We start from the raw sequence: 27,472 nt of genomic DNA on the forward strand, positions 1-27,472 counted from the left end.
TCGGGCTGAGGCGGTGGGCGGGGCGGCGGGGCGGCGGCGCGGCGGGCCCGAGGGCAACGCGGCGGCGCAGGGGCGGGCGAGCCCACGGCGCGGCGCCCCCCACGCCCCCCGCCCCCCAGCGACTGCGGAGAATGAGCGCCTCTGGCCGCCGAGAGCAGCCGGAGAATAAACCCCGATGATCTCGGGCTGATCCCGCACCCACGACCATGTCGGTGGCCTTCGCGTCCGCCCGGCCGAGAGGCAAAGGGGAGGTCACGCAGCAAACCATCCAGAAGGTGGGCTGGGGGCCGCGGGCCGGGGCTGCGGGGTCGCGGGGTGCGGGCGGGTGCCGGGCCGGGTCGAGGGCAGCCGGCGGGCGCGGGGCTCGAACAAAGCCGGGGCGCAGCCGACCGCCGCGACCCCGCCGTGGCCCGGCGCGCGCTTCGCGGCCGGCGTGCGCCAGCCTGGGCGGGGGCGCGGGGCGGCCTGCGGGGTGGTGTCGGCGGAGCCAAGCCGTGAACGACCCCGGGCCGCGCCAGGCACAGTGGGGACCCGCCGCTTTCGGGACCAGGGTCTGCGGGCAGGGGCGCAAGGCGGCGGGACCGGGTGCCCGCGGGGTGGTGTCCGCTGGCCGCTCGGCGCGCTGAGGGGACCCGCCTGGCTGGTGAAAGCCGTGGCTCTGCGAGGTGGGCGTCCCCGGTCCCTGCGCGCGGCTTGACTGATGGAGGCGCCACGGGGCGCATGGGGCGACGGGGACCCGGCCACGCCCGCCGCCTTAGGTGTTGGCAGTCCGAGGCACAAAGGGGCGCATCCAGAGTGTGGGACGACGTTCCAGCAGCCCCGCAACCCTTTAAGGAGCGCGCGACACCTCGGGGCTGACCTGCTGGTCAAGCTTCGCCGCCCTTATCCGAGTGTCAAATTGTTTTTCAGCGTGACACCTGGCCAACCTTCTCACCTAACAGAAACTTTACAGATTCGCTTTACAGCCTTGCCCGCGTTCTGTAAGTTTGGCCTCGTGGTTTTCTAGAGATAACCTTCTCCTGGGCTTGGGGGCACCTTTAACAAAGCCTTAAGTTTTGAAATTGAGATTTAAATTTTCCTGCTTTTGTGTTTAGAAGATAAGCTCAGAAGAAAGGGGGTGTTAGTCGTTCCCGTTTGAATTTTCTCAGTGTCTTTGGTAGCTACGTTGTTTTCTTTTCTAATCTGGGGTCCTCGTCAGTATCCCTTGGTTTCCATGAGCCTCCTTTTTCCCCAAGGGACTCACCCTGATGGTCATAGCCCTTCTTCCTTGATGACGTGACAGGACCTGGGGGACTTGTCCTCAGCCTCTTGGCTATTTTGAGACTACTTTTGCTGTGACTGGTTTTGACAAATGAGAAGCCTCAGTAAACGCTAAATAGGAGAGATGACTTGAGGAGCAGGAGAAATACAGGTTTAAAAGTGGGGTATTTTTATTTGTTTAGTCAACACTTATGGGGTGCTTACTGTATACCAGGCCTTATTCTGAGGGCTTTGCAGGTCTTAGTTCATTTACTTTCTCGTGGTGGTTATTGTCATCCACATTTTATCAATCAGGGGACAGGTATAGGGAGGCCGAGTGCCCACTGCTAAGGTAGAGCCCAGACAGCGGCTCTGCCCCACAGTGACTTCTGGGTGGGACAGTGGGCTGGGCGGAGTCAAGGGTTCTGGCTCAGATGCACATGCTGGATGCTGGCAGCCCAAGGGCCTCTGCGGACCCTGGCTTTATGGAGCTTAAGTGTGATGAGTGTAGTCACTGTTCCTGAAGGTGCCTTGGCGTCAACATTCATCCAGTTATTTGCACTTTGCACCCACCCCCTATTAAAGCTCCCCAAAGTCTCCAGGCAAAAGTGTGCGTTGGAGCACTGCTTCCAAACCTCAGATCAGAAAGACTGCATCCCGGGGCAGAAAATCTGCCTGCTGACCTTTGGAGATGGGTCTTCACCTTAGGCTGTCACCTGATTTGAGCTGGTAGGGCTCGCAGTCTGTGTACTCACCTTGCTGTTTTGTCCGTAAATATACACACCCGGGGCTCTTTTACTGGCGTCCTGAGAGGGCATGAGCGGTCCGTGTTCTGCACTCTGTGTCCACAGCACGTGCTTATGCGCAGAGCATGGAGAAAAGCCAGGGGTTCCTTGGAAACGTGCAAGGTAGTCAGAGAGCAAGAAGTATACTCTTGTCCTTAGAGTATGTTTGGATAGGAGCCTGCCCGGCAAACTCCTACTCTGCCTTCAAGGCCCCACTGAAATGTCCCCTCCTCATGCCCCATTGAGAGTCATGTGGTGAGTATAGCACTTTGACACATCACTTGGGCTCCCAGGTTTTCGTGTCGCTGACCTGTTCTTGTTGTCTTCCCAGGTTGGCACAGTGTCCGGCATAGTCAGTGTCTGGTACATGCTGGAGCATCTGTGACACTGGTTCCATCAGTGCAAGTGTTTGGGATAGGCAGTTGTATTCGCTTCCTGTGGCTGCCATAACAGATTACCACAAACGGGGTAGTTTAAAACAGCAGAAATTAATTTTCTTACAGTTCCAGTGGGCAGAAGTCCGAAGTCACGGTGTTGGCAGGGTTGGTTCCTTCCTGGGGTTCCGAGGGAGGATCTGTTCCAGGCTTTCCTCTGAGCTTCTGGGGTTTGCTGGCAGCCCTTGGAGCTCCTCGTCTTGCAGACGCATCCCCCCCCCACCTCTGCCTCCATCTTCGTGTGGCCCCTCTTCCTGTGTGTGTCTCTGTGTCCAATTTCCCTTTTCTCATAAGGACACCAGTCACAAGATTTAGGGCCCACCCGAATCCGTGTGACCTCAAATGTAAGTTGATTACATTTGCAAAGACCCTATTTCCAAATAAGGCCCTGATCACAGACACTGGGAGTTAGGACTTGAACGTATCGTTTTGAGGGACACATTTCAACTCGTAAAAGAGGATGCATGGGGGAGGGGTGTCCAGACAAGGAGAACCAAGGAGCAGGGGTAGGAAGGGTCTCAACGACTGAGGAAGTCTTGGGTGGTCCTGCCTTTGGTCTGCAGGGAGCAGGTACAGGCGCCAAAAGCGGCGGGGCTGGGAGAGCCTGATCTGGGGCGCCTGGGCTGCGTGCTCAGGTGGTTCTCCTTGTGGCGACCAAGCGTAGCATTAGTGCAGGTGCGACGCAGGTGAGAACCACAGGGGACGTGACTTTGCCAGAGGTCCTGAGGTGGAGGTGAGCCGTGTCTCAGCAAACTCCAGTGGCCCTGTAGCTGGCCAGCTGGCCTGCAGGCCGGAACCTGCCCCGCGCTGCTCTCCCTGGTTTGGGACCAGAGGCCGTGCTCCAGACGCCACCGGTGGGGGTGGGGCTGCCACCGTCTCCGCGGGCCGCACAGCTGGGCTGGGGCACGTTGGAGGGGCCCCCGGGAGCGGGCCTCGGCTGCTGCGTGGGGGCTTTGTTGCCGCGTAGCACATAGTAGTTGCTTAATAAATGTAAGTTTTATCATTACTGTTTATATTGGTTTCCTTAATTTGTTTCCTTGGCTGGAGAGCGGGAATGGTGGCTTGTGCCTCTGTACCCCCAGCACCTCGTACGGGGGAGACAGGCCCCACGGGAGCTGTGGGACAGGTGGGCAGCTGGTATGGGTCTGGCACGGGACAGTGAGACCAACAGGGCGGCGGCCTGGTCCCCGTGTCCTCTGTGCCCAGGGGCAGGAGTGGGCGCACAGGGGTAAGGGATGGCCGTCTGGGTTGCAGGGGGATGCCCTGTGCTCTCTCAGACCTGAAACTTCTCTTATAGAATGTGGGACAGGGGCTTCCCTGGTGGCGCAGTGGTTAAGACTCCTCGCTCCCAGTGCAGGGGGCCCGGCTTCGAGCCCTGGTCAGGGAACTAGACCCTGCATGCATGCTGCAACTAAGGAGCCCACGTGCTGAGACTGAGGAGCCTGCCTGCCGCAACTAAGACCCGGAGCGACCAAATAGATATTAAAAAAAAAAAAGAATGTGTAGGCTAATTTGTAAGGGAGGTAAATTGACCATTTAAAATATTAGAGCTGTCTTCACAGTTGAGGATGGCCTGGGGACTCTGAGAATCCCACGAACTTGGCTAATTAATCATTTCTGAAAGCGCTTTCTCCCCAGTGGGCAGAACCTGGGAAGGGTCTCCGGGGATGGCAGTGATGGTGTCCCTTCACTCTGGTCCTTGGGGCCAGCTCTGGGGAGGGGCGGGGATGGGACCCGGGCCAGGGTGCTGCCCCTGAGCACACTTGAACCTGCCCCATGGAGGCTCTGAGTGCAGTCCCTGTGGGTGGGGAAGTGTATTCTCCGGGAATACACTTCCGCCAGGCCTCTGTCCCCTCTGCCCAGTGAAACTGGGCACAGAGCCCTCCTGCAGGCGCTGCTCCAACGCAGGTGTTGCCCTGGGTGCCCTCTGGTGGACGATGGAAGCACCTGGGTAACGTCCACCCATCCCTTCCTAAAGCAGTCGCCTGCCTCTTCCAGGGCTGTATCTGTCTTCCAGAGTCTGGAGGCAGAGGGAGGGGCCACAGTCAGGGGCCCTGTGACACTCACTCAAGGTGTCCCCACTGCCCGGCCCTCTGCCCCTAGCCTGTTCCCTGGGCCAGTGGTCAGGGCCTGGGCACCGGCCTCTGTGCTGGGAGTCACCTGTGATCCCCGGGAGTCCCACCCCCGGAGTGAGGGGGGCCTGGTGCTGACATGCCCAAGTCGCAGGACCTGGGCTGAGTCGGGCCAGCCTGGACCTCCTGATCTGTGGCAGGCACCACGACTGTGCACCCTGCCACGTGAACGTGACAGGAGTCAAAAGGCTCCAGGGAGAAGGTGCGAGATGTTTGTGCCGCGAAGGCTCCTGAAACGTGGTCCCGGTCCCGAGCAGATGGGCGATTGCACCGGGGCTGCTCGGGGTTCTTTCTGTTGCAGGGGTGGAGGATGGGCAGTGGGCCCTGGGATGGGGTGAGGGTGGAGTCCCGTGGAGCTGGGGGCGGGTGTGGTTTCCTGGGTTCAGACTCTGATTCAGCTGTAACAGTGCACAGCCCAGCCCCTGCTGGGCCTCAGGTTCCTCGTTTTAAGGAAGATGACGTCGTCGTCGTCATCCTCGTCGTCGCTGCGCTTGTGGTTAGACGTGATCACCTGGCACAGGAAGGCACGTGACCTTGCAAGTGACGGTCTCAGCCTTTTGACTGGACCCTTGAGTGGAAGTGATGAGTGGATTCTGAAGGGGAGGAGATTCCAAACCACAGGAAACCACCTGGAGTCCAGGGTCGTGTGAAGAGGCAGAGGGAGCTGCGCTCACGGGGGCGGAGTGGTGGTGACTGAGACAGGAGGTGGCCCCAAGTCGCTTGAAGAAGGTGGACATGTGTTTGCAGTTGTGTCCACGTTAATGTGTCTTATCGCGTCCTTAGAGTCTTTGGAAGTTGAACACGTGTGTCACACAGGTAGGACCACGAGGCGGGGGCCAGCCCCTCCCAGGGATACCATGGGAGTAACGTTTGGGGTTTTTTGAAACCCACACCCCTGATTCATGGATTCTCCAATCAGGTAAATATGTTCGAAGGGGTCCTGTCAGCGTCCATCAGCAGAGTCTGCGGCGCAGCTCGTGCGTCCCCTGCAGTGGTGGCTGCCCGTGTGCTGGGGAGAAGAAGCCCTGATCAGTTAGCAGCGTCAGCCCTGAGAGCTGCGGTGGGAAGAAGGGTTCAGCCACCTGGTGATGCTCACCCAGCTCTCCAGCTGGCCCTGGGCTTGTCCCTCTCATGCCTCGGGTGGTTCCCAGGAATGATCTCTCGTGGAGTCCACCCCATGTGCGGGGGGCATGCACTGTGGCCTTGTTTGTAGCTACAGAAGCCAGAGGCTGACTGAGTACCACGTGTTTGTTTGTTCCGTGGAATTCTCTGGAGCCTAGGAAACAATGAGGGGGGCATCTTTGTGGCTGAAACGGGACAGTCTCCAAGATATCAGGGAGGATGGGAGACCAGCGGGACGGGAATGTTCCCTGTGTGCACACAGCGGGGGCGGGGGGGCAGGGGGCAGGGGATGCTTCCAGAGCGATCCGAGGTTGGCTGGAATGGCAGCCGAGGGTGGGAGGTGCAAGGCCCACCCTTCCCTTGGGGCTGCCTGGACTTCAGCCCATCCGTGAACCTCTTCCCACTTAAAGGGCAGCAACCTTTGTTAATTACAAAAACAGCCACAGGGAGGTTGTGAAGGGTCTTTCTGCCCACTGTGGGGTGACCTGAGCCCCCCTCAGCAGCAAGCCTCAGGGCTTCCAGGCCCCTCTGTGGCCCCTATTCCAGGGTTGTCGTGAGGGGCCACTCCCCCTTCAGAGATCCTCACACAGGTTCCCCCGGTGGCCCCAGCCCAGCTCTTGGTGGTCTCTAGGACCCCCAGTCCCTCGCCCTCCCAGTTCCCTGTCATCCTCGCTCCCTCACCCACCCAGTCCGGACCCCACGTGTGGCACCCGCAGCCCCAGACATGTCCCCTGAGCCGGGCCCTGCGTCCTCGCCTGTGTCCTCACGGCCAGGCAGGCCCACGGGCAGCGGAGCTCCCATGTCAGTCATCAGTTCCTTCACAGCTGAGTCCAGTCCCTCGTAAAACCTGTGGTTGATTGTCACAGAAACAGCAGCCAAGGAAGGACACCCCCCGGGTCTGCACCCGTGTTCCTGCCCCCACGGGGAGGCTTGGTGTGAGGCCTGTGCTTTCAGGTGCCCTCTCGGAGCCCTGAGACCACCAGGGTGACCACATGCAGAAGGCCCCGAACTGACCCCAGTGCTGAGCCCACGTGAGACCCGCAGCAGACCCGCCCTGACAGCCCAGAATCACGAGAACTAAGGAACTGTCGCTTTCACCACGGCACGTGGGAACGTTTGTGATGCAGCAGCGGGTAACGGAGGCGCCCGTGTGTGTCGTGACCTTGGTCCCATCAGCCTCTGGAGTCATCCCAGGCTGAGGTTCAGAAAGTCACCCTCTTTGCTGGGCACAGGACTCCCTGTCCGCCCCCTGCCCCACCGTTCCCCGTCTCCGACGTGCCACACCCTCTTCTCCAGGTTCCTGGAACTTTGTCTCCGTTTTTGGACGTGCCCTGCTCCACCAGGCCTTTTCCCTGTGCTGTCCCCTCCACCTGGGCTGCCCTTCCTCTCACCTCCACCGGCGCGTTCCCGGTCAGCTTTCCAGCCACGGCCCAGATGCCATCCCTGGGTGCCCACCGGGGTGTCCGCTGCTAAAATCACGATCGACACGCTGCCGCCTTGTGGCACCAAGCAGACGTGTGCCCACGACCATCTCTCCCCAGCTCCGGCCGCCTGCTGCCCGCTCCGCCGTGAGCATGAGTGGGGTCTGGCCGCCTCTCCGTCGTGCTCGCCTGGGCCTAGGACAGGCCTTCAGAGATGGGGATCTCACCGCCACTCGGCGGCTGTGGCCCTCGATGCTGAGCTCCAGCTCCTCCAGATGCTGTGGCCACCGTCTCTACTCTCTGCCCCCAGCATCCTCGCCTCCGGAGGCCCTGGGCCACGCCTGGCACTTGGGTTTCAGCCCTCAGGCTTCAGAGCCTTTCTCTGCGACATCACCTGCCCCGTCACCCCTGAATCTATAGAAAATCAGGCTTCCCAAGAGGGCAGAGAGTGAGGGACGTGCCTTCTGTCCAGGAATACACAGAATCACATGTGAGGAAGCTCAGGAGACACAGCGATAAGTACATGAAGAAGCAGATCGCTAATCTTCCCGTCAGTTAAGTGGTGACTTTATTTTTCAGCTGTGTACTAGGGATACACGTTTTTAGACACACACCAGGGAGAGAGAAGAGTAGGTCAGCCCCTGGACACACCCAGCCCCGGCAATCCCAGGCACTTGAAAATCATCTTTTACACAATGTTGTAAATCGGCTGTACTCCAATATTAAAGAAATAGAAAAAAGGAAAAGATTTTTAAAAAGATCAAAAAAAGAAACTTTAAAAAAATAATAAAATCACCTTTTAAATGATAACAGTAACAAATGCCTCTCTTAGAAATTTCAGTGAACACAAAGGCATGTAAGAAATAAGATCTATATTTGTAATCTCCAATCTGGAGAGAGCCAGGGTTTCCCTCCTGTCGCTTATTTCTTGTTTCTAGGTTAGATTAGGTTACTCAGCAAGACCCTGCCTGCACATATAGAATCAAATAGTGCTGTGGAGCTGGCATTAAAAATTAGGGGTCATTCTTCCACCCCTGTGCTGTTTCCCACCTCCCCGCAGCACCCCCTGGCTCTCATCATTGCTAAACCAAGTGGCTGCTTCTGGAATGCTTTTAGCTTTAAGCATTGTCTGTTGACTTAATCCGCTCAGGCTATGATAACAGAATACCACAGACGTTCATTAGTCACAGCCAGGCGGCTGGAAGTCCGAGACCAAGGTGGTGGCAGAGTGGATTCCCAGCGAGGACCTGCTCCCTGGCTTGCAGACCGTCATCTTCTCGCTGTCTTCACACAGCAGACAGAGGATGCTCTGGTGTTGTCTCCTAATCACAGGGGCAGTGATCTCCTGATGGGGGCTCTACCCCCACGACCTCATCTAAACCGAATTACCTCCCAAAGGCCCCACGTCCGGGTGCCATCACATTGGGAGTTAGGGCTTCAGCATAGGCGTTTTGGTGGGACAGCAAATACTCAGTCCATAACATTTGTTGGCCTCACCTGCTGATGATGGCAAAGGGGGACTTGGCTCATTTGCATGCCCCTCCCCCACCACACACCTGTGCTCCCGTTGCCCCAGTATGGCTTCCTGGTGGTTGGGATTAGATTCACCTCTGGCTGTGATGAGAAAACTGTTGTTCCATGCAGGATCACATGATCATTTTTCCTGCCCAGTCTTTTCTTTTCCCTGCAGTTGGCAATCTCACTTTTTTATTTTTATTTATTTATCTTTGGCTGCGTTGGGTCTTCGTTGCTGCGCACGGGCTTTCTCTAGTTGCGGCGAGCGGGGACTACTCTTCATTGCGGTGCGCGGGCTTCTCATTGCGGTGGCTTCTCTTGTTGCGGAGCAGGGTCTTTAGGCGCGCGGGCTTCGGTAGTTGTGGCACGCGGGCTCAGTAGTTGTGGCTCGCGGGCTCTAGAGCGCAGGCTCAGTAGTTGCGGCGCACGGGCTTAGTTGCTCCGCGGCATGTGGGATCTTCCCGGACCAGGGATCGAACCCGTGTCCCCTGCATTGGCAGGTGGATTCTTAACCACTCCGCCACCAGGGAAGACCCCTCACTTTATTTTTAATCACTTCTCACTAGTTTATCCCAGACTTTCTTCCAGCCATGGAAGCCTCCTCAGCTCAGGTAGTCTGTCAGTCTTTCTCCTCTGAAAGACAGCTTTAGTCAGGTTATTCTTTTCAGAAAGTCCCTGTCAGAATTGGCTAATCCTTCCTCAGGAAATCTCTCTCAGGATGGGGTCATCCCTCCTCAGAAACTGCCTCTCAGGATCAGGTCATCACTCCTCAGAATCTCCCCCACAGGATCGGGTCAGGACTTTTCTGAAAGTCTCCCTCAGTGTCAGGTCATTCTCTTCAGGAAGTCTCCCTGGGGATTGGGTAATCCCTCTCAGAAAGTCTTTGCAAGGATAGGGTTGTCCCTCCTTAGGAAGCCTCTGACTGATCTGGGCCATCCATCTTCAGGAAGTCTCCCTCAGGATCGGGTCATTCTTCCTCAGAAAGTCTCCCTCAGGATCAGGTCATTCTTCCTCAGAAAGTCTCCCTCAGGATCAGGTCATTCTTCCTCAGGAAGTCTCCCTCAGAATCAGGTCATTTCCCCCCGGAAAGTCTCCCTCGGGGTCGGGTCATTCTTCCTCAGAAAGTCTCCCTCAGGATCAGGTCATTCTTCCTCAGAAAGTCTCCCTCAGGATCAGGTCATTCTTCCTCGGGAAGTCTCCCTCAGAATCAGGTCATTTCCCCCCGGAAAGTCTCCCTCAGGGTCGGGTCATTCTTCCTCAGAAAGTCTCCCTCAGGATCAGGTCATTCTTCCTCGGGAAGTCTCCCTCAGAATCAGGTCATTTCCCCCCGGAAAGTCTCCCTCGGGGTCGGGTCATTCTTCCTCAGAAAGTCTCCCTCAGGATCAGGTCATTCTTCCTCAGAAAGTCTCCCTCAGGATCAGGTCATTCTTCCTCGGGAAGTCTCCCTCAGAATCAGGTCATTTCCCCCCGGAAAGTCTCCCTCAGGGTCGGGTCATTCTTCCTCAGAAAGTCTCCCTCAGGATCAGGTCATTCTTCCTCGGGAAGTCTCCCTCAGAATCAGGTCATTTCCCCCCGGAAAGTCTCCCTCGGGGTCGGGTCATTCTTCCTCAGAAAGTCTCCCTCAGGATCAGGTCATTCTTCCTCAGGAAGTCTCCCTCAGAATCAGGTCATTTCCCCCCGGAAAGTCTCCCTCAGGGTCGGGTCATTCTTCCTCAGGAAGTCTCCCTCAGGATCAGGTCATTCTTCCTCAGGAAGTCTCCTCAGAATCAGGTCATTTTCCCCCAGAAAGTCTCCCTCAGGGTCAGGTCACCCCCCTGCAGAAGTCTCCTTCGAGATCGGTTCACCCCTCCTCAGAAAGTCCCCTCAGATTTGCACCATCCCTCCTCAGGAATCTCTCTCAGGATCAGCTCATCACTCCTTCGAAAGTCTCCCTCAGGATCAGGGTATCTCCCCTCATGAAGTCTCTCTCAGGTCCTGTTATCCCTCCTCAGTGTCTCCCTTAGGCTCCTGTCATCCCTCCTCTAGAAGTCCCTCGAGGATTTGGTCGTCACTCAGGGGTTCCTGCTTTTGATCCTGTCGTCGCTTCTATAGAGTCTCCCTCGCAATTGGGCCATTGCTCCTTTGCTGCCCGAAACTTCTATCCTGTGTGGAGGTGCTCAGTACTGTGCTTTTCACTCCATTCATTTTTAGGACCTTGCTGTGCCCCAGTGTGTTTGTCAAGCTGGGTCCTTTGAGAACCTTTCCATCTGGACATTAACATCCTTCAAGTTCTGAGGAAAAGTCTTGAACAATTATTTTTGTTTTTTATAAATTTTATTTATTTAATTAATTTTTTTGGCTGCGTTGGGTCTTAGTTGTGGCATGCGGGACCTTTCATCGTGGCGCGGGTTCTTCGTTGTGGCGCACGGGCTGCTCTCTAGTTGTGGTGTGCAGATTTTTTCTCTCTCTAGTTGTAGCATGTGGGTTTTCTCTTCTCGGGTTATGGTGCACAGGCTCCAGAGGGCATGGACTCTGTAGTTTGCGGCACGCGGGCTCTCTAGTTGAGGCACGTGGGCTTAGTAGCCCCATGGCATGTGGGATCTTAGTTCCCAGACCAGGGGTCGAGCCCACGTCCCCTGCATTAAAAGGCGGATCCTTTACCACTGGACCGCCAGGGAAGTCCCTTGAACAATTATTTTTGGATGCATTTCTTCCTTCCTGTCTTTCTGAAAGTCCTAGAAGAATTGTTTTTGGCCATTTGGATTGTCCTTCAATTTCATTACTCTTTCTGTTTTCTACATCGGTCATTTGCTTCGCTGTCTAGGAGTTTTCTACTACTTCATGTTCCAACTCTTCTGTCGATTTTTTTTTGCTGTGGTCAATGTATTTTAAATACCCCAGAGCTCTTTTTGTTCTCTGTTCTGTTTAATAGTGTGTTATTTAAAAAAAATAGATCCAATAACTTCTTTTATCTTTGAGGATATTAATAATAGTTGGGTTTTCTTTCTTTTTGTATTTTAAGTTTCCTTCTTGCATAATCTTCGTCTCCTCCAGCTTTTGGCCTCTGTCGCTGGTTTTGTTGGATCTAATTTACAGGCTTCCGGGAAACGCTGGTGCGGGTCACCCATCTGAGGTCTTGGCTAGAGGTGTGCCCCTGCTGTCGATGTCTGGCTCTTTCCTCCCGGGCTGGTCATTTTCCCTGAATCCCCCCTTGGGGACTCCTGCCAGGTAGCTGTGGGGAGGTCCCAGAGCCTCAACCCTCCCAAGCCTGGTGGGTCCCCAGTGTGGGTCTGCGTCACATCCGGCACCTGGGTTCTGCTGATTCAGTTCTTGCTCTTCCAGTTGCTTCCGCTTCTAGAATCCTGCTGCCTGCGCTGCTGTTTCAGCTGTGTTCACTTTGTCCTGGTGAAGGGTTACTGTCTTCACCCCTTTCCCACCAGCCAGGTCTGGGAGGGTTTGGACCTCAGCGCACACCCAGCCCGCCATCCTCCCCGCAATGTGTCCTGGTCTTTTTTCCATAACTTAACTGAGGTGAAGTTATGGAAAACTTCATCTCAGTGAAGTTAGTACCTTGCTTAAAAAAAAACATCCTAACAGTGTAACATTTTTCTCCGGCTTGTAAAAACTACAAAGACGTTTGTAATGTCCGGTTAACGACTCATCCTGTGGTTTCCTGTCATTGCTTAAGTCCTCCCGTCATTGAGCATTTGGCGTCCCCCCTTTTTCGAGCTGACACAAATGACGCTGAAATGGACATCCGTGCGTGCGGAGTGTGTGGCCTTGGGAGAGGATTCCTGCCTGGGATCGTGAGGCCAGGAGGTAGAGCCCGTGGAGCCTTTTAAGGGTGGCTCTGAGAGGGAGAGGACATGGCCTGTGGTGGTTGTTTTCCTTTCTTAATTCATCTGGGGAGGTCTTCCTGGGCAAACGGCCGGGATGCCCAGTCCCCCTGGGTTTGATCGCCTGCCTATGGGTGGGCCAGCCCAGAGCGCCCTCTGGTGGTTCCCTGTCTCGGGCCGGCTCCTTGGCCAGGGTGGGAATGGCTGAATTGGGGCATCATCTCCACAGCGGGGAGAAAACACTCAAGCATAGAGGAGGAGGTTATAACTAAAAACACCCGAACAAGGGAAATCAACCCTGAAGGCTCAGGGGCTGAGCGGGGAGGGAGAGGCGAGCAAGGCCGCGGCAGGGCTGGCCCTCGGCGCTCGGGTCCCCCTACCCCCGCCCCACGTCCAGGTGGGGAGTGTCCACGCCAGGCCTCCTGGCCGGCCATGTGCGCCCCTCCCACGCTCCCATGTGACCTTCCTCCCTCTTCTGCGGCCTCTGTCCCCTCCTGTCTCCGCGGGCCACCCAGGTGCTGTCGCCGAGTGGCCGTCCTGGAGCAGCAGCTTCATGGGTCTAGGAGATACTCGCAGGGGTGCAGGCTGCCCCCACCCCCGGAGTCCCCACCGTGTGGCCGTAATTTGTGGGCCTCACACTCCAGACTCCGGGTCCACCCTTGCTGGACAGAAGCACCGGGGCCAAGGGCCCTAGAAAACGGGTCCTGCAGGCTGTGGGTATCCTGTGCGGAGTGAGAACCTGGACTGGGGGCGCAGGGCGGGTGGGGGGGAGGGATGGGCCCTGGCGCCTGCAGGGCTGCGTGCTTGGCACAGGGATGTGGAAAGTGCTCGGCCCTGCTGGCTGGGGCTGTGAGGGGGCAGTTCTGCTGACGGGCACTGCTGGGCCGCGTGAGCCGTGAGCCGGGGCTCGCGAGCCCCGCAGCGGGCCGCCCGCGGACGCACCGTGTTCCCCCGCTCACATCTGCTTCTCCTTCAGATGCTGGACGAGAACCACCACCTGATCCAGTGCATCCTGGACTATCAGAGCAAGGGCAAGACGGCCGAGTGCACCCAGTGAGTGGCGTGGCTGCCGTGCCCCTCCCGGCTGCCTCTGGGGCTTGGTGGCCTGAGCGAGTGGGGCCTCAGGGTCAGCTAAGCTGCTGGGTCAGCGCCCCTGGGTGGCTCCCCAGGGAGAGGTGGGCAGGTTTGGAGGGAAGTGCGAGTATGGGGGAGAGGGGACCACTGGGGGGCCCAGGCCAGCCGCACCAGGGGACAGCAAGCTCCTCCAGGTGGGACCTCGTGTGACCCCAGGGCCGGGCACTGAGTGCCTCTGCAGGGGATGGGGTATCCAGTTAGCTCAGTGCCGGGTCCGCCCGAGGAGGCTCGTGCCCTGGCAGCCCCTCCTATGTCCCCCGGGCCCCCCCTCCATTCTCTGAACAGACCAGTAGCCACTCCCCCTTGGCCACCAGGTCGGGGGCCTCCCCCCTCACCCTGGACCGCAGAGCACTGTGCGGCCTGCCCGTGCACACCCTCCGGGGGAGGGGCTTCGCTGCAGGGCAGGGCAGCCTCCTCCCCCTCAACCGCGCCCTCCGCTGCAGGTACCAGCAGATCCTGCACCGGAACCTGGTCTACCTGGCCACGATCGCGGATTCTAACCAGAACATGCAGTCCCTGCTGCCCGCCGTGAGTGCCTGCCATGGGGTGGGGGGCCCAGGTGTAGACAGCGTTGTCCAAACCTTCGGGGCTGCTCTTTGGTCCAGATCTGGGAGATGAGGTTGCCAGGGGTCACTGGTAAGCCCCATCTCCCGCCTGCCTCCTGCGATCAGAGGTGGGCTTGGGCGGGGGGGGTGGGGGAGAGCACCCTGGGAACCTGGTGCTGAGGCACAGGACAGGCTGTGCAAGGGCCCTGGGGCACAGGGGGTGTGAGGGCCAGAGCCGGCTGGCCAGCTGAGACCAAGAGGGGTGGGGGGGGTTGTGGGCAAGGTGAGGTGGACGCAGCTCCCTGAGTCCCAGGAAAGGGGGGCCCGGCTTTGAACCTCCAAGTGTGTGTTGATAGCCCGGGGAACGCTTGGCATAGCATTTCCGTCTGGCCTGAGGTGTCCGGGCCGGCAGTCAGCGGCGTCCAGCTGCGTGAGGGCAGTGTCCCACCCTGGAGGTGCTGGCAGGCAGCCATGGAGTGTGGCTGTGGGTCTCAGGGCGGCTGAGCCCCCGGAGCGGCTCCTGGTGGCCCTTCTCCTCGCTAACCCTCTCGGTGCCCTTCCTGCTGCCACAGCCGCCAACCCAGAGCCTGGCGCTGGGCCCCGGAGGGCTGTCCCAGAGCGGCTCGGGCCAGGGCCTGCACTCGCAGGGCAGCCTCAGCGACGCCATCGGCGCGGGCCTGCCACCATCCTCCCTCATGCAGGCCCAGATCGGCAACGGTGAGCGGCCCTGGGCGCGCTGGGCTCTGGGTTGGTTCCGGGGAACAACGGGGTCACCGACTGGGCTCCCGGGTGGCCGGCCGCCGCGGTGGGGACCCTCTCCTACCGGAGGCCCTGCTGCAGGCGCACGTGCTCGGGGTGACACGCGGAGGGATAAGGCCCTTATTCCAGGTCCCCTGCGAACTGGGGCTGCGTCACCTCAGAGCGCGGGCTTCCGTGTGGGGCTCCTGTCCTTGGGTTGAGAACCGCCACTAGCCGTCGGGAACCATTGATAAAGGTAACAGGGAGCAGGCGGCCCCTCTGCGCGCTCAGCACGTGTGTTCGTTTCCTGGTCACGCGCCCGTGTCCCTCGCTCGTTGCGCCCTTGACCATGGTCAGCCTCCCCCCAACAGCCGCGTGAAGGAAGCTGGCCCGGGGGGCGGGGGGGGGGGCCCCGAGCGCGAGGCCAGGGCTGCCGCCAGAGGTGGTCTTTGGTGGGTTTCAGCGCGCCCGCCCCCCCGCCCTGGCAGGTCCGAACCACGTGACCCTGCAGCAGACGTCGCAGAGCACGCTGCCCACCACCTCCATGAGCATGTCCGGCAGCGGCCACGGCTCGGGGCCCGGCTACAGCCACTCGGGACCGGCCTCGCAGAGCATCCCCCTGCAGGGCCAGGGCGCCATCAGCAGCTACGTGTCCCGGGCCAACATCAACATGCAGTCCAACCCAGGTACCGTCCCCAGAGACCCCGCTCCCTTCCAGCGCAGGCCAACGTGGTCCCCAGGGCCACCCTCCTCCGGAAGCCCCCAAGGGGCGAGGGCCGGGGGCTGGGCGGCTTCAGGGGAGGCTCTGAGGAGGGGCAGCAGCCGCCCCGCTGGGAGGACTGGGTGGCAGCCAGTGCACAGAAGTGGGAGGCTGAGCAGCAGGTAGGGCTGCGGGGCCTTGAGCACTTGGGAAGCATCAGGTCCCAACCAGGGTGTCCCACGAGAGTCAGACACGCCGGGGTTCAAAGGCTTAGAACAGAAAAAGAGGATGTGAAGTATCTCCTTAGCTCTCGCTACGTTAATTACATATTGAAGGCAATCTAGTTTGGATATATTGAGTCAAATAAAATGTCACTGAAATAGACTTCCCCTGTTTCTTCTCATTCTCTGACGTGGCTCACGTCCCCTGTGCTGGATGGTGCTGCCCTGGAGGGTCCCGAGCAGGGGTGGCAGGAAAGGACAGGCAGGCGGGGCCCCCACTGGAGCCTTCGAGACTGGAGCCTTCGAGACCCGAGTCTTGGGGGAGGGCGAGGCGATAGGCTCCTCTGGGACCAGCCTTGGGGACTTCGGGGCGTGGGGGCCGGCATTTCACATTTTATGAGTTGCCCAAAGGCGCGTTGGCAGGAAGGGTGGCGTGGCCTCGCGGGGCAGAGCTGCAGAGGCCCAGCCCGGGAGGAGGGCTCAGGCGGGTCTGCGGGGTGCCGCCCAGGAGCTTCTCGGGTTACATGGGGTCTGTCGTGTCCCCCAGTGTCCATGCTGCACCAGCAGGCAGCCTCGTCCCACTACGGCACGGCACAGGGCGGGAGCCAGCACTACCAGGGCCAGTCCATGGCCATGATGGGCCAGAGCGGGCAGGCGGGCAGCATGATGGGGCAGCGGCCCATGGCGCCCTACCGGCCCTCCCAGCAAGGTGAGGCCCCGCCCCGGTGCAGGGAACCGGTGGGGGAGGGGCAGCGCGTGGGGCAGGCCTCCCGTGTCCCCTGGGTGGGCCTGGTGGAGTGTCCTCTGACTGGGGGCCCGTTGGGGAGGTTCTGGGGCTCGGGGAGGTGACGTCCGGCGCTGTCCCCTAGGCTCGTCCCAGCAGTACCTGGGCCAGGAGGAGTACTACGGCAGCGAGCAGTACGGCCACGGCCAGGCCGCCTCGGAGCCCATGAGCCAGCAGTACTACCCTGACGGTGAGGCTGCAGTGGCTTCCATCCGCTGCTCACTGGTCGTTCCCAGTTCAGACCCGAGTCCCCTTTGGGGCGGGTGGCTGGCCTCTGCTGAGAGAAGCTTCCGGCACTGGCCCCCTGGGGCGGGGTGCGCAGTCCTGAGGATGGACGCGAGTTCATCGTGAGATGCTCAGGAAGGTGGCGAGCGTGAGCCGACTGTCTCGTAGCGCTCCCCTCCCAGCTGCTCAGTTACAGCTGCTGCGGCTTATTTTCCTCTTCCGTGTCACCGTTCAGGCATCTTCACATGGCCCCGGGGTTTGTGGAGGTGGCGCTTAACATGGCCGCAGAGGACGGGAGGGATCTGGGGAGGACCCCCCAGGCAGGGTGCGTGAGCAGGTCTGGTGCTGGGGAGGTGGCCAAGACCGGGGAAGGGCGAGCCGTGACCCCTCTGTGGAATGGTGGCCGGGCCTCACGAGGTGTCACGCGCTCCGAAGGGAGCCGGCGGGGGGATGGTGACCATGTAGCGACATTAAGAGCTGACGTCCACGTGCGTGTCACGCATTGGGCACCGAGTACACTCTGTAAACCGTGGCTTGTTGATCTCACGCTGCCCCGAGGAGCAGGTGGCCGTCTGCACTTTAAAGTAAGGGAACCGCAGCTGCCTGACGGCCGGAAGTGCCCCCGTGGGTTCCGTCTAGGGAAACCGGACCGCACCCAGCGCCGGGGTCTCCTGACCCGACGGCCGAGTTCACGCGGTCTCTCCTGGGTCTGGGCAGCCGGGGCCTCCGCTGACCGCAGGGCAGCCCGTTTGCTTGCAGGACATGGCGATTATGCCTACCAGCCGGCGTCCTACACGGAGCAGAGCTATGACCGGTCGTTTGAGGAGTCCACGCAGCACTACTACGAGGGCGGTAAGGTGGCCGGGCCTCAGGCTCCGGGCCCGACGGGCGTGGGGCGTATGGAGATGGGGGCCAGGCGCCGATAAAGCCGCCGAGGTGACGTCACCAAACACGGATTTGGGAAGAAACAGGCATAGTCGGTTCTCACACGGTTCTCGGGTGCGGGGACTTCCCGCCGCCCCAGGGGCCCCGAGAGGAGAGGAGCCATTGAGCTCACAGCGTGGCGTGGTCCTGGGCCTTGGTCTGGACGTCAGGATTGGGGACAATGGCAAGGCTGCCAGGGGCCCGGAGAGGAAAAGGCAGATGAAATGTACAGAACAGGTGACTCGAAAATGTGACTTTTGGGGTGACTTTTTAAGTTGTAAAAAACGTAAAGTTTACCGTTTTAACCACTTTTAAGTGCACGGGTCAGCGGCACTAAGCACATTCATGCTGTTGTGCGACCGCCGTCATCACCACGTCATCTCAGAGCCTTCTCGCCTCCCCACCCTGACACGCTGTCCCCAATAAACACTAACTCCCCACTTCCCCTCCTCGACCCTGCTCCCCTCCCCCTCCAGGGAAGCGGGGCTCAGCCTCCTCCGCAGGAGGGCCCCCGCGCCTGCCTCGCGTGCTGCTCCCCAGGACGAGCTCGTTGAAGCCTGAAGGGCACAGTTCTGTACCCTCACTTTGGGTTGCGTGCGATCGTCTTTCATAATTGATGAGTTTGCTAAAACATTCAGGGACTTCTTTCAAGGCAAGTGTGGCACATGACACAGTTTCCTCCTGGATGTGGAAGCATTTTGTTCCGCCTTGTTAATGACCCCTGCACGTGTTAACACGGTACCGGCCATACCGCAGCCGGTGGCCTGCCGGGTCTTGTTTAGGGTGAGAGGTGCGGGGAGGGGAGTTTGCTTTGAGAGGGCTGGGCGCATAAGTGGCCTGCGGCCCTGAGAAGGGCAGGATGTTGGGTGGGAGCAATAAGGGGGTCGCCTGAAGCCAACAGAAAGAACTTTCTAGTAATTAGATTTGTCCCCCAGCGGGATGGGGAACCTTGAGGGGCACGGGTGGCTGGTCCTGGGGTTGTGCACAGGAGGTGGTATCTGGCAGGAGCCCTGTGGGGTCCCCGGAATGAGAGGACCAGTGTCAGGAAGGGGCCAGGGCATGGCCGACCCAGCCGAGCAGGACACTGTTGCTGTCGGGGCCACTGCAGAGGAAACCTGGAAGTCCCGATGGCATTTCCTGTCCGTGAGGTTTGCAGGAGCAAGGGCTGGACAGAGCCAGTGTCCGCTGTGACACGTCCAGGGCGCTTCTGTGGCATGTTCCCCCGGGTCATGCCAGGTGTACAGGACCAGGGTGTCCGGGTGCCACCTGCTGTGTAAAACAAAGGGCGCTAAGAGCACACACACCACAGACAGCCTCTGGAGAAATACCTGGGACAGCGATGGAGATGATGAGGCTGGGCGGGGGAGGGGGCCTTCCTCCCCGGACCTGTTGAAGACGGACTTGGTTTGTTTTTTTATTTCTGAATCGCCCATTTAGAAGTCAAACTTACTGAAAATCAAAGCACTAACCCTGTGGCCCCCCAGACCCGCCCACACCCCCCAGTCCTGGGGTTGCAGCACCGCTGTTTGGGGCGTTTCCCCCGATGGCGACGGTGACTGTGATCGGGCGTTGGAGATGGTGGGGATGACTCCGCCCCAAATGGCTGCCACGTGGGTCCCTGAGGCTCATCCTTGCTTGGCGACAAGGTTGTGTAGATGGGTCGGTCACCCTTGTGCATTAGCGCCTCTGGCTGTTCTACGGCCACGTTCCTGCCACGTTTAATGACAACATCAGCCTCTTCTTTCACAAATTAGTGGTTCCTTTTTTTACGGCCATGTCACAGAATGTTGCAAGATTCTTAAAGATAGAAACAAATGAAAAGGAGAGGAAAAACAAGAGAAGTCGTTGTATCGGCCAGTGGTGGAGGGAAGGCCCTGGAGCCGCTGTCGCTGTCCCAGGCTGTTCTAGGAAGAGCAGTCTGGGCTCCCCAGCTCTGCTGCTCCCACGAAACCCTCCTGAGAATCGCTCAGGCTTGTTCAAAGAAGTCCTGCCTCTCTCCTTTCAGAGTTGTCCATACAGGTCCATCTTCTACTGGGATTTGGCTCCAGGTCAAGAGAAGGTTTTTCTGGGTGCGTGAGAGTTGCGTCGGGTTCTCACCCCCTGCACACCTGCTGTGTCTAGGCCACGGCTGCTGCTGTTGTGAATTAACTCCTTTACCCGTTATCCTAGAAGGAGAAAAGGGGCTGTAAGACACGAGAATATGCAGACTGACCCCAAAACTCTGAAACCCTGGAGAAAACCTGCCAAGTCTGATGAATTTCTCCGATGCATTCCTCACAAAGACAGTGAACCTGGGTCTCCACTGGTCACTGACGCCTCCTCGGCCATCGGCCATCCCATCGGCCATTGTTGCTGGGACCGGTCATGGTTGTGAGGAGGGAGCAGCTGTCAAGGTGTTTCCTTAGATGATGACCAATCAGAAAACCCAGCAGATTCCTCAGAGCCCACCTTGGAGAAGAGCTCCTGCGCTGTAGAGTGTGTGTTCCTTCACTGTTCTGCGCAGCTGGAAATGGAACTTCCTTATGGGGTTTTAAGCCTTTCTACATGAATTCGCTCTCAATAAAGCTGTTATTTTAAAATGTACGTTATCAGAATCCCAGTTTTAAAATACTTACATTTTACTGGACTTCCCTGGTTGGTGCACTGGTTAGGAATCCGTCTGCCAATGCAGGAGACCCGGGTTCGAGCCCTGGTCCGGGAAGATCCCACATGCTGCGGAGCAACTAAGCCCGTGCACCACAACTACTAAGCCTGCGATCTAGAGCCCACGCGCCACAACTACTGAGCCCACGTGCCACAACTACTGAGCCTGCGCTCTAGAGCCCGTGAGCCACAACTACTGAAGCCCATGTGCCTAGAGCCCGTGCTTCGCAACAAGAGAAACCACTGCAGTGAGAAGCCCGTGCACCACAACGAAGAGTAGCCCCTGCTTGCTGCCACTAGAGAAAGCCCGCGCGCAGCAACGAGGACCCAACGCAGCCAAAAATAAATAAATAAACAATAAAAATTTTAAAAATGAAAAAAAATCTATTAAAAACTTAATTAACTAAAAACAAAGACAAGAACAAGAAAACCACAAGCAGCCCTCCTTTCCAGGCTGTCTGGCGCCACAGGGGGTAAACACCCCGGGTCCGCTCGCCCCGCCTGCTCCTGCTAGAGGACAGGGTCTCATGCAGAGAAAGACCCACACTCTGCGGTTAAAGGCCAGACACTGTGGTTTTGAAAAAAATGATGAAACTAAACTTAAATTGTTCTTCTTATAAAGGTGTTTTGAAAACAGAATGGAATTTAGTCTCTACACCAATCTAAAACTCTTAAGACCTGCATTAGGAAGACTTCGTAGCAAGATTTTTATTTGTTTATTTTTAAAGTTTTATTTAAATATAGTTGATTTACAATGTTGTGTTTCAGCTGTACAGCAAAGTGATTCAGTTATACACACACACACACACACACAGACTATATATATATTCTTTTTTTAGGTTCTTTTCCATTACACATGTAGAAAGATTTTTAAATGGTTGTTAATACTCCCTCTTTTTTTAAAAATTTACTTATTTAACGTATTTATTTTTGGCTGCATTGGGTCTTTGCTGTGCGTGGGCTTTCTCTAGTTGGGGTGAGTGGGGGCTACTCTTCGTTGCGGTGCGCGGGCTTCTCACTGCGGTTGCCTCTCCTGTTGCAGAGCACGGGCTCTAGGCACGCAGGCTTCAGTAGTTGCGGCACGTGGGCTCAGCAGTTGTGGCTCGCCGGCTCTAGAGCGCAGGCTCAGTAGTTGTGGCACACGGGCTTAGTTGCTCCGCGGTATGTGGGATCTTCCTGGACCAGGGCTCGAACCCGTGTCCCCTGCATTGGCAGGTGGATTCTTAACCCCTGCGCCACCAGGGAAGTCCCCAATACTCCCTCTTAACTGTTGGTAATTATTTGGTAATACGTTTACTGCTCTCCCAAGTTATTTTCTTACCATGAGCTTTCTTCCAAAATGAGGCTTTTAGCACGGGTGCTGGCTGGCTAGAGTTTTGAAAGTGAGAATTAAGCCATTTTCTCTGGGAAAAGAAAAAGTAAGTGAACCTAAAACATCTCTGGGACTGTACCCACATATAGATGCAGAACACAAGGGCAAACGTCTGCCTCTTTTCGTTCATAAAGTCACAGGAAAACACATTACAGGTCTGAGCTGGAACCCTGGCTTGCATGTTTGCCAATAAGACGAGGGTGTCCCAAAACTTCTGGGGTCCCTTTGAACTGTGGGGATCATACAGCTTTTCCCTGTGTCTGTGTCCAGATCTCCTTCTTCTTAGAAGTACATCATCCACTGGATTAGGGCCCACCCTAACCTTGTATGACCTCCCTTTAACTAATTACATCTGCAAAGACCCTGTTTCCAAATAAGGCCACAGGTTCCTGGGGTCAGGACCTCAACAGCTCTTTTCGGGGACACAGTTTACCTACAACACTGGTATTGGCCTTTGTCTTAGTTGCATTAACCTCTTCACTTTGGCGATATATTTGTATTTCTATAAGACAGTAAGAGAAAGTATTGTATTGGCCAAAAAGTTCATTCGGTTTCCCTGTAAGATGGCTCTAGTAGCGCTTAGCTGTCTTTAACTTCATTTGAAACAATTTTGTTAGATTGTACGTGACAACTGTCATACCTGTGCATTTAAAAAAAAAAAATCAGGGCTTCCCTGGTGGCGCAGTGGTTGAGAGTCCGCCTGCCGATGCAGGGGACGCGGGTTCGTGCCCTGGTCCGGGAAGATCCCACGTGCTGCGGAGAGGCTGGGCCTGTGAGCCATGGCCGCTGAGCCTGCGCGTCCGGAGCCTGTGCTCCGCAACGGGAGAGGCCGCGGCAGTGAGAGGCCCGCGTACCGCAAAACAAAACAAAACAAAATTAAAAAAAAATCAAAACTGGTGAATTTTTGTGTAGCCATTTTAATATTGAAGATGGAAGGAAAAAAAGCAACATTTTTGGCCTATTATGCTTTATTATTTCAAGAAAGGTAAAATCGCAACCAGAATGCAAAAAAAGATTTGTGCATTGTATGGAGAAGGCGCTGTGACTGATCCAACGTGTCAAAAGTGCTTTGCGAAGTTTCATGTGGAGATTTCTCGCTGGATGATGCCCCATGGTCAGGTAGACCAGTTGAAGTTGATAGCGATCAAATCAAGACATTGATTGAGAGCAATCAACGTTGTACCACGCGGGAGACAGCTGACATACTCAAAATATACAAATCAAGCTCTGTAGATCATTTGCACCAGCTTGGTTACATTCACCGCTTTGATGTTTGTGTTCCACACATGACTTAAGCAAAAAAAACCTTCTTGACTGTATTTCCTCTTGTGATTCTCTACTTAAACGCAACCAAAATGTTCCGTTTTTAAAACAAATTGTGACGGGCCATGGAAAGCGGATACTGTACAATAATGTGGAACAGAAGAAGATAAGGGGGCAAGCGAAATAAACCACCACCAACCACACCAAAGGATGGTCTTCATCCAAAGAAGGTGAAGTTGTGTATATGGTGGGACTGGAAGGGAGTCCTCTATTATGAGCTCCTTCCAGAAAACCAAATGATTAATTCCAACAAGTACTGCTCCCAATTAGACCAAGTGAAAGCGACACTCGACCAAAAGCGTCCAGAATTAGTCAGCAGAAAACGCATAATCTTCCATCAGGATAAGGCAAGACCCCATGTTTCTTTGATGACCGGGCAAAAACTCTTACAGCTTGGCTGGGAAGTTCTGATTCATCCGCCGTATTCACCAGACATTGCACCTTTGGATTTCCATTTTTTTCGGTCTTTACAGAATTCCCTTAATGGAAAAAATGTCAATTCCCTGGAAGACGGTAAAAGGCACCTCGAACAGTTCTTTGCTCAAAAGGATGAAAAGTTTTGGGAAGATGGAATTATGGAGTTACCTGGAAAATGGCGGAAGGTAGTGGAACAAAATGGTGAATACGTTGTTCTATAAAGTTCTTGGTGAAAATGAAAACTGTGTTTTATTTTTACTTAAAAACTGAAGGAGCTTTTTGGCCAACCCAATAAAATAAAATAATTTGAATTGTTGTGGAAAAGAAGAGGTACTGGAGCAGTGGACTCGGTCTAGGGAACCCAAAGCTGCCCGTGCCTCAAGGGACAGCGGAGCTGCCATTGCTCTCTGGAAATGAGCTCATGTCTCCTTCCCTCTGCAGGAAACTCACAGTACAGCCAGCAGCAGGCGGGGTACCAGCAGGGCACAGCCCAGCAGCAGACGTACTCCCAGCAGCAGTACCCCAACCAGCAGAGCTACCCCGGGCAGCAGCAAGGCTATGGTAAGCGGTGGGGGGGGCCATCACAGGAACGCGGTCATTCGGTGGGCGCCCAGCAGGCTTCTTATTTTGGAACAGTTGTAGATTTCTGGAAAAGTTGTGAGGAAAGCTGAGAGTCCCCCCATGGTTAACCTCGTCCATTACCGGGGCCCTGTGGTCACAGCTAAGAAACCAAGGTTGGTGCATGGACGTGGACTGAGCCAGTTTCTTCGGATCTCACTGGCTCTCCTGCATGTCCTTCTCTGTCCGGGACCAGGCCAGGATCCCACATGACGTCAGCCCCACAGCTCCTTGGGCTGCGAAAGTTCCTCAGACTTTCCTCATCCCTCTTGACCTTGGCACTTTTGAGGAGGGCTGGGCGGGCACTGCCTAGACGCCCCCTCAGGTTGGGTTTGTCTGGCCTGGGTTCTGGAAAGAAGACCACGGCGAAGTGCCTTTGCGTCCCCTCCTGTGGGCATGACTTTCCTCCGTTGAGTCTGGCCTTGGTCACATGGTCAAGGGCGTCTGCCTGGCCTCCCCGGTGTCGGGCTTCCTTCCCTCTCCTCCTCCAGACTCTGACGTCACTGGGTCCAGCCCCACTCGAGGGGGCACTGTGTACATCAGGGGTCCCCAACTCCCGGGCCTCGGACCAGTACCGGTCCGCGCCGGTGAGGAACCAGGCCGCACAGCAGGAGGTGAGCGGTGGGCGAGTGAGCGAGGCTTCATCTGCCACTCCCCAGCGCTCACATCACCGCCTGAGCCATCCCCCCGTCCCCTGTCCGTGAAAAAATTGTCTTCCATGAAACCAGTCCCTGGTGCCAAAAAGATCGGGGACCGCTGGTCTCCATAGATTATTTGGAATTCTTCTGTAGGGAAGATGGGTCTCTTCTCCATTCACTTAGTTATCGATCGTTTATTTATATTGGTAGGTGCTCACGGGTATTGATTTTACACACTGAGTTACGATCCAAACTTCTTTATTTTATTGTTCCAACCGTCTCAGCCCTGCCTCTTGGGAGCTCAGGTTGGCGCCTGTGGCCCTTGGACGTGCCCCATCCTTTTGGTTTAGAGCACTTTCTTCTTTCTGGGACCACAGTGTTTCCCCTGCCCCAGCCCTAGAAACAGCCAATTTTGGAAAGAACACTCGGCCTTTGTCAGTTTCTCCTAAACCATCTACTTAGGCTCCGGAGGCACAATTACCGTCTCTCGCACGTTTTCACCATCTGCTGTGTGTTTGACTCCCGTGTTTACGGTGACCACCGTGACCAGTGTAAGCTGGTCCCAGGAAGCGGGTCCGGGGCACTGAGAGTGGCCCCCAGGCTCCGTCCGGGTGGCGGTGGGAGCACAGCTGCGAACCACGCGGGACTCCGCGTGGCCTCCAGCTGTGGCGCTTTCACTGCACGGGCTTAATGTGGAGGGAGAACGGGTGCCAGAGTCAGGGGCTCGGGTGGACGGGGGCATGGGGTGGTCTCACGGCTCCCGCGTGTGTTCTAGGGCCTGCCCAGGGCGCCCCCTCGCAGTACTCCAGCTACCAGCAGGGACAAGGCCAGCAGTACGGAAGCTACCGAGCGTCTCAGACGGGCCCGTCCGCCCAGCAGCAGCGGCCTTACGGCTACGAGCAGGCAAGCCTTCTGCCCGTTTCCAGACTCGCAGCCCCCGCGTGCGTCAGACGTGACAAAGGTTTCCCCGGTCGTCAAGAGAAACAATAACACAGGGTGAACTGGCACCCAAGGTCCCTCCAGAACGTTAATTCTCTGAGCCTGTAAGGTTTTTAAAAATTACCTCTTCGGTCAGACACAGCTGGCTCTGTGTCCTTGTCCTTTCACACCTCGGGTGTTTCCCGCGCACCTAGCAGCGTCGGGTGTCTGGTGCGTGCTTGCGGGCCCCGGCGACTAGGCAGATTCTAGAGCTTGTATCTCGCCTGACACAGCTGGGCGCTGTTGGCACCGGGATGGAGCAGCGGCAGATAGTTCTGGGAAGAGGACCCAGAGGGCAAAGGGACAGAACGACGGGTGGCAGGGCTGGCGTAGACCAGGTCGGGGAGGCCCTCTCTCAGGCGACAGCGAGGCCATCAGACCTGAGCAGAGCCGCTCAGGCTCCCAGGACGGCAGGGAGGCCTCGCCCACCTGACGAGGATCTGCTCTGCGTGGGGTGGGGCCCTGGAGGCCATCAGAGCCTTTGGTGACAGCACGGTGGCTGCTGGAGAGAGGTGAGAGGCTCCGGGACTCTAGGTGCTCTCAGAGGTGGTGCCAGCGGGATTTGCTGGTGGACTGGACATGGGGCGTGTAGGAGAGGCGGGTCGGGGCGGCCCCAGGGATTTCAGCCTGGGCTGCTTGAGGCAGTTGCCATTTCTCGGGGTGCAGAGGGCTGTGGAGAGAAAATCAAGCTTAACTTCAGATGCCTCTGACTTCCACCTGGAGGCGTGGAGGAGAAGGCCGGTAGATGATGGATGTTGGCCCCTCCTGGTGGGAGAGAAACCCATGAGGGGTGAATGTAAGTGTCCGGGGGCCTCTCAGCGGAGGTGCCACGGGGCCGGGACGTGAGGATGAGGGTGAGCCAGCCACGGGACGCAGCCTTGCAGAGGTCCTGAGACGGCCAGGTGTGTCTCATGCGAGTCGGCCAGGAGGAGCCTTGGCATCTGCAGCTCGGGGCAGGAGCAGGGCAGTGGGGCGGGAGGAGACTTCTCCTGGGCATCTTTGGAACCTCCTTTGAAGAGAGCCCCTTGTAAGGGCTGATTGTCCATCGGTGGCCTTTTGTGCTGGGTCACAGGCACTAATGACTGTTTACACGGCTAATGAAATCTCAAGGCACCACATGGATGATGGGTGTTTTTCTCAGGTACCTGAATAGGTAAGGTCCTGTATTTTATTCTTTTAAATGCTTCTCACCCTGCTCTCTAAAGAGAGATCGTGAACCAGTCATACTTAGAGGATGAGTTTTCAACACGAGTAAACAAGCCCAGGGCAGGGTAATTAAGGAGAAAACCTTTTTGACCTTGAAGAGAGCAGTGTGGAATGTTCCCCTGAGCGTGCCGGAAGTGGTGCCAATGTCGTTTGTGGCTGGGGGAGCCCGTCACAGACCTGTTCACGGCAGGCTCAGGGTGGGGACGTGACTTGAGGCACCTGGACCAGGCCCAGCACAGTGAGCTGCTGTGTGACTGGGTGAACGAGCCTCTTCCACCCTCTGACCTAAATCAGTAGCTGCAGCCTGGAGAGTGGCTTCTGGAAGGCCGCTTATCTGCCTGCCTTGTGGAAGCAGGCAGAGGCTGTTTGGTCGCTTGCCTTTTATGTTCCCTCCACCTCTCGTCCTGGGTGTTGGCGGGGGGGTGGGGGGGGGGGGTGGGAGTCTGTCTTACCCTTGGGCCTGGACCCTCTTATGCAGGACTGTTGGGGTGTAATCTGTGTCTTGGTCTCTTGCAGGGCCAGTACGGAAATTACCAGCAGTAA

General features: G+C 57.0%; 1 protein-coding gene across 1 annotated transcript; it reads left to right on the forward strand.

The window, feature by feature from the left end:
• The first annotated feature begins 206 nt into the window (after positions 1-206).
• SS18L1 (SS18L1 subunit of BAF chromatin remodeling complex) lies at positions 207-27,472 on the forward strand. Its single transcript, XM_065892378.1, has 11 exons — positions 207-275; positions 13,440-13,516; positions 14,041-14,125; positions 14,715-14,859; positions 15,369-15,566; positions 16,349-16,510; positions 16,671-16,775; positions 17,570-17,662; positions 23,931-24,050; positions 25,521-25,648; positions 27,446-27,472. Exons 1-11 carry the CDS (start codon positions 207-209, stop codon positions 27,470-27,472), a joined length of 1,209 nt encoding a protein of 402 aa, XP_065748450.1.

The sequence above is a fragment of the Phocoena phocoena genome, chromosome 15 (genome assembly GCF_963924675.1).
Source record: "Phocoena phocoena chromosome 15, mPhoPho1.1, whole genome shotgun sequence".
Lineage (NCBI taxonomy): Eukaryota > Metazoa > Chordata > Mammalia > Artiodactyla > Phocoenidae > Phocoena > Phocoena phocoena.

Bases quoted from the DNA above. Each gene is read 5' to 3' on its own strand.
- SS18L1 (XM_065892378.1), top strand. From the start codon at position 207: ATGTCGGTGGCCTTCGCGTCCGCCCGGCCGAGAGGCAAAGGGGAGGTC. The intron at 276-13,439 runs GTGGGCTGGGGG...CTTCTCCTTCAG, and splicing joins CGCAGCAAACCATCCAGAAG to ATGCTGGACGAGAACCACCA. The intron at 14,860-15,368 runs GTGAGCGGCCCT...CCGCCCTGGCAG, and splicing joins GCAGGCCCAGATCGGCAACG to GTCCGAACCACGTGACCCTG.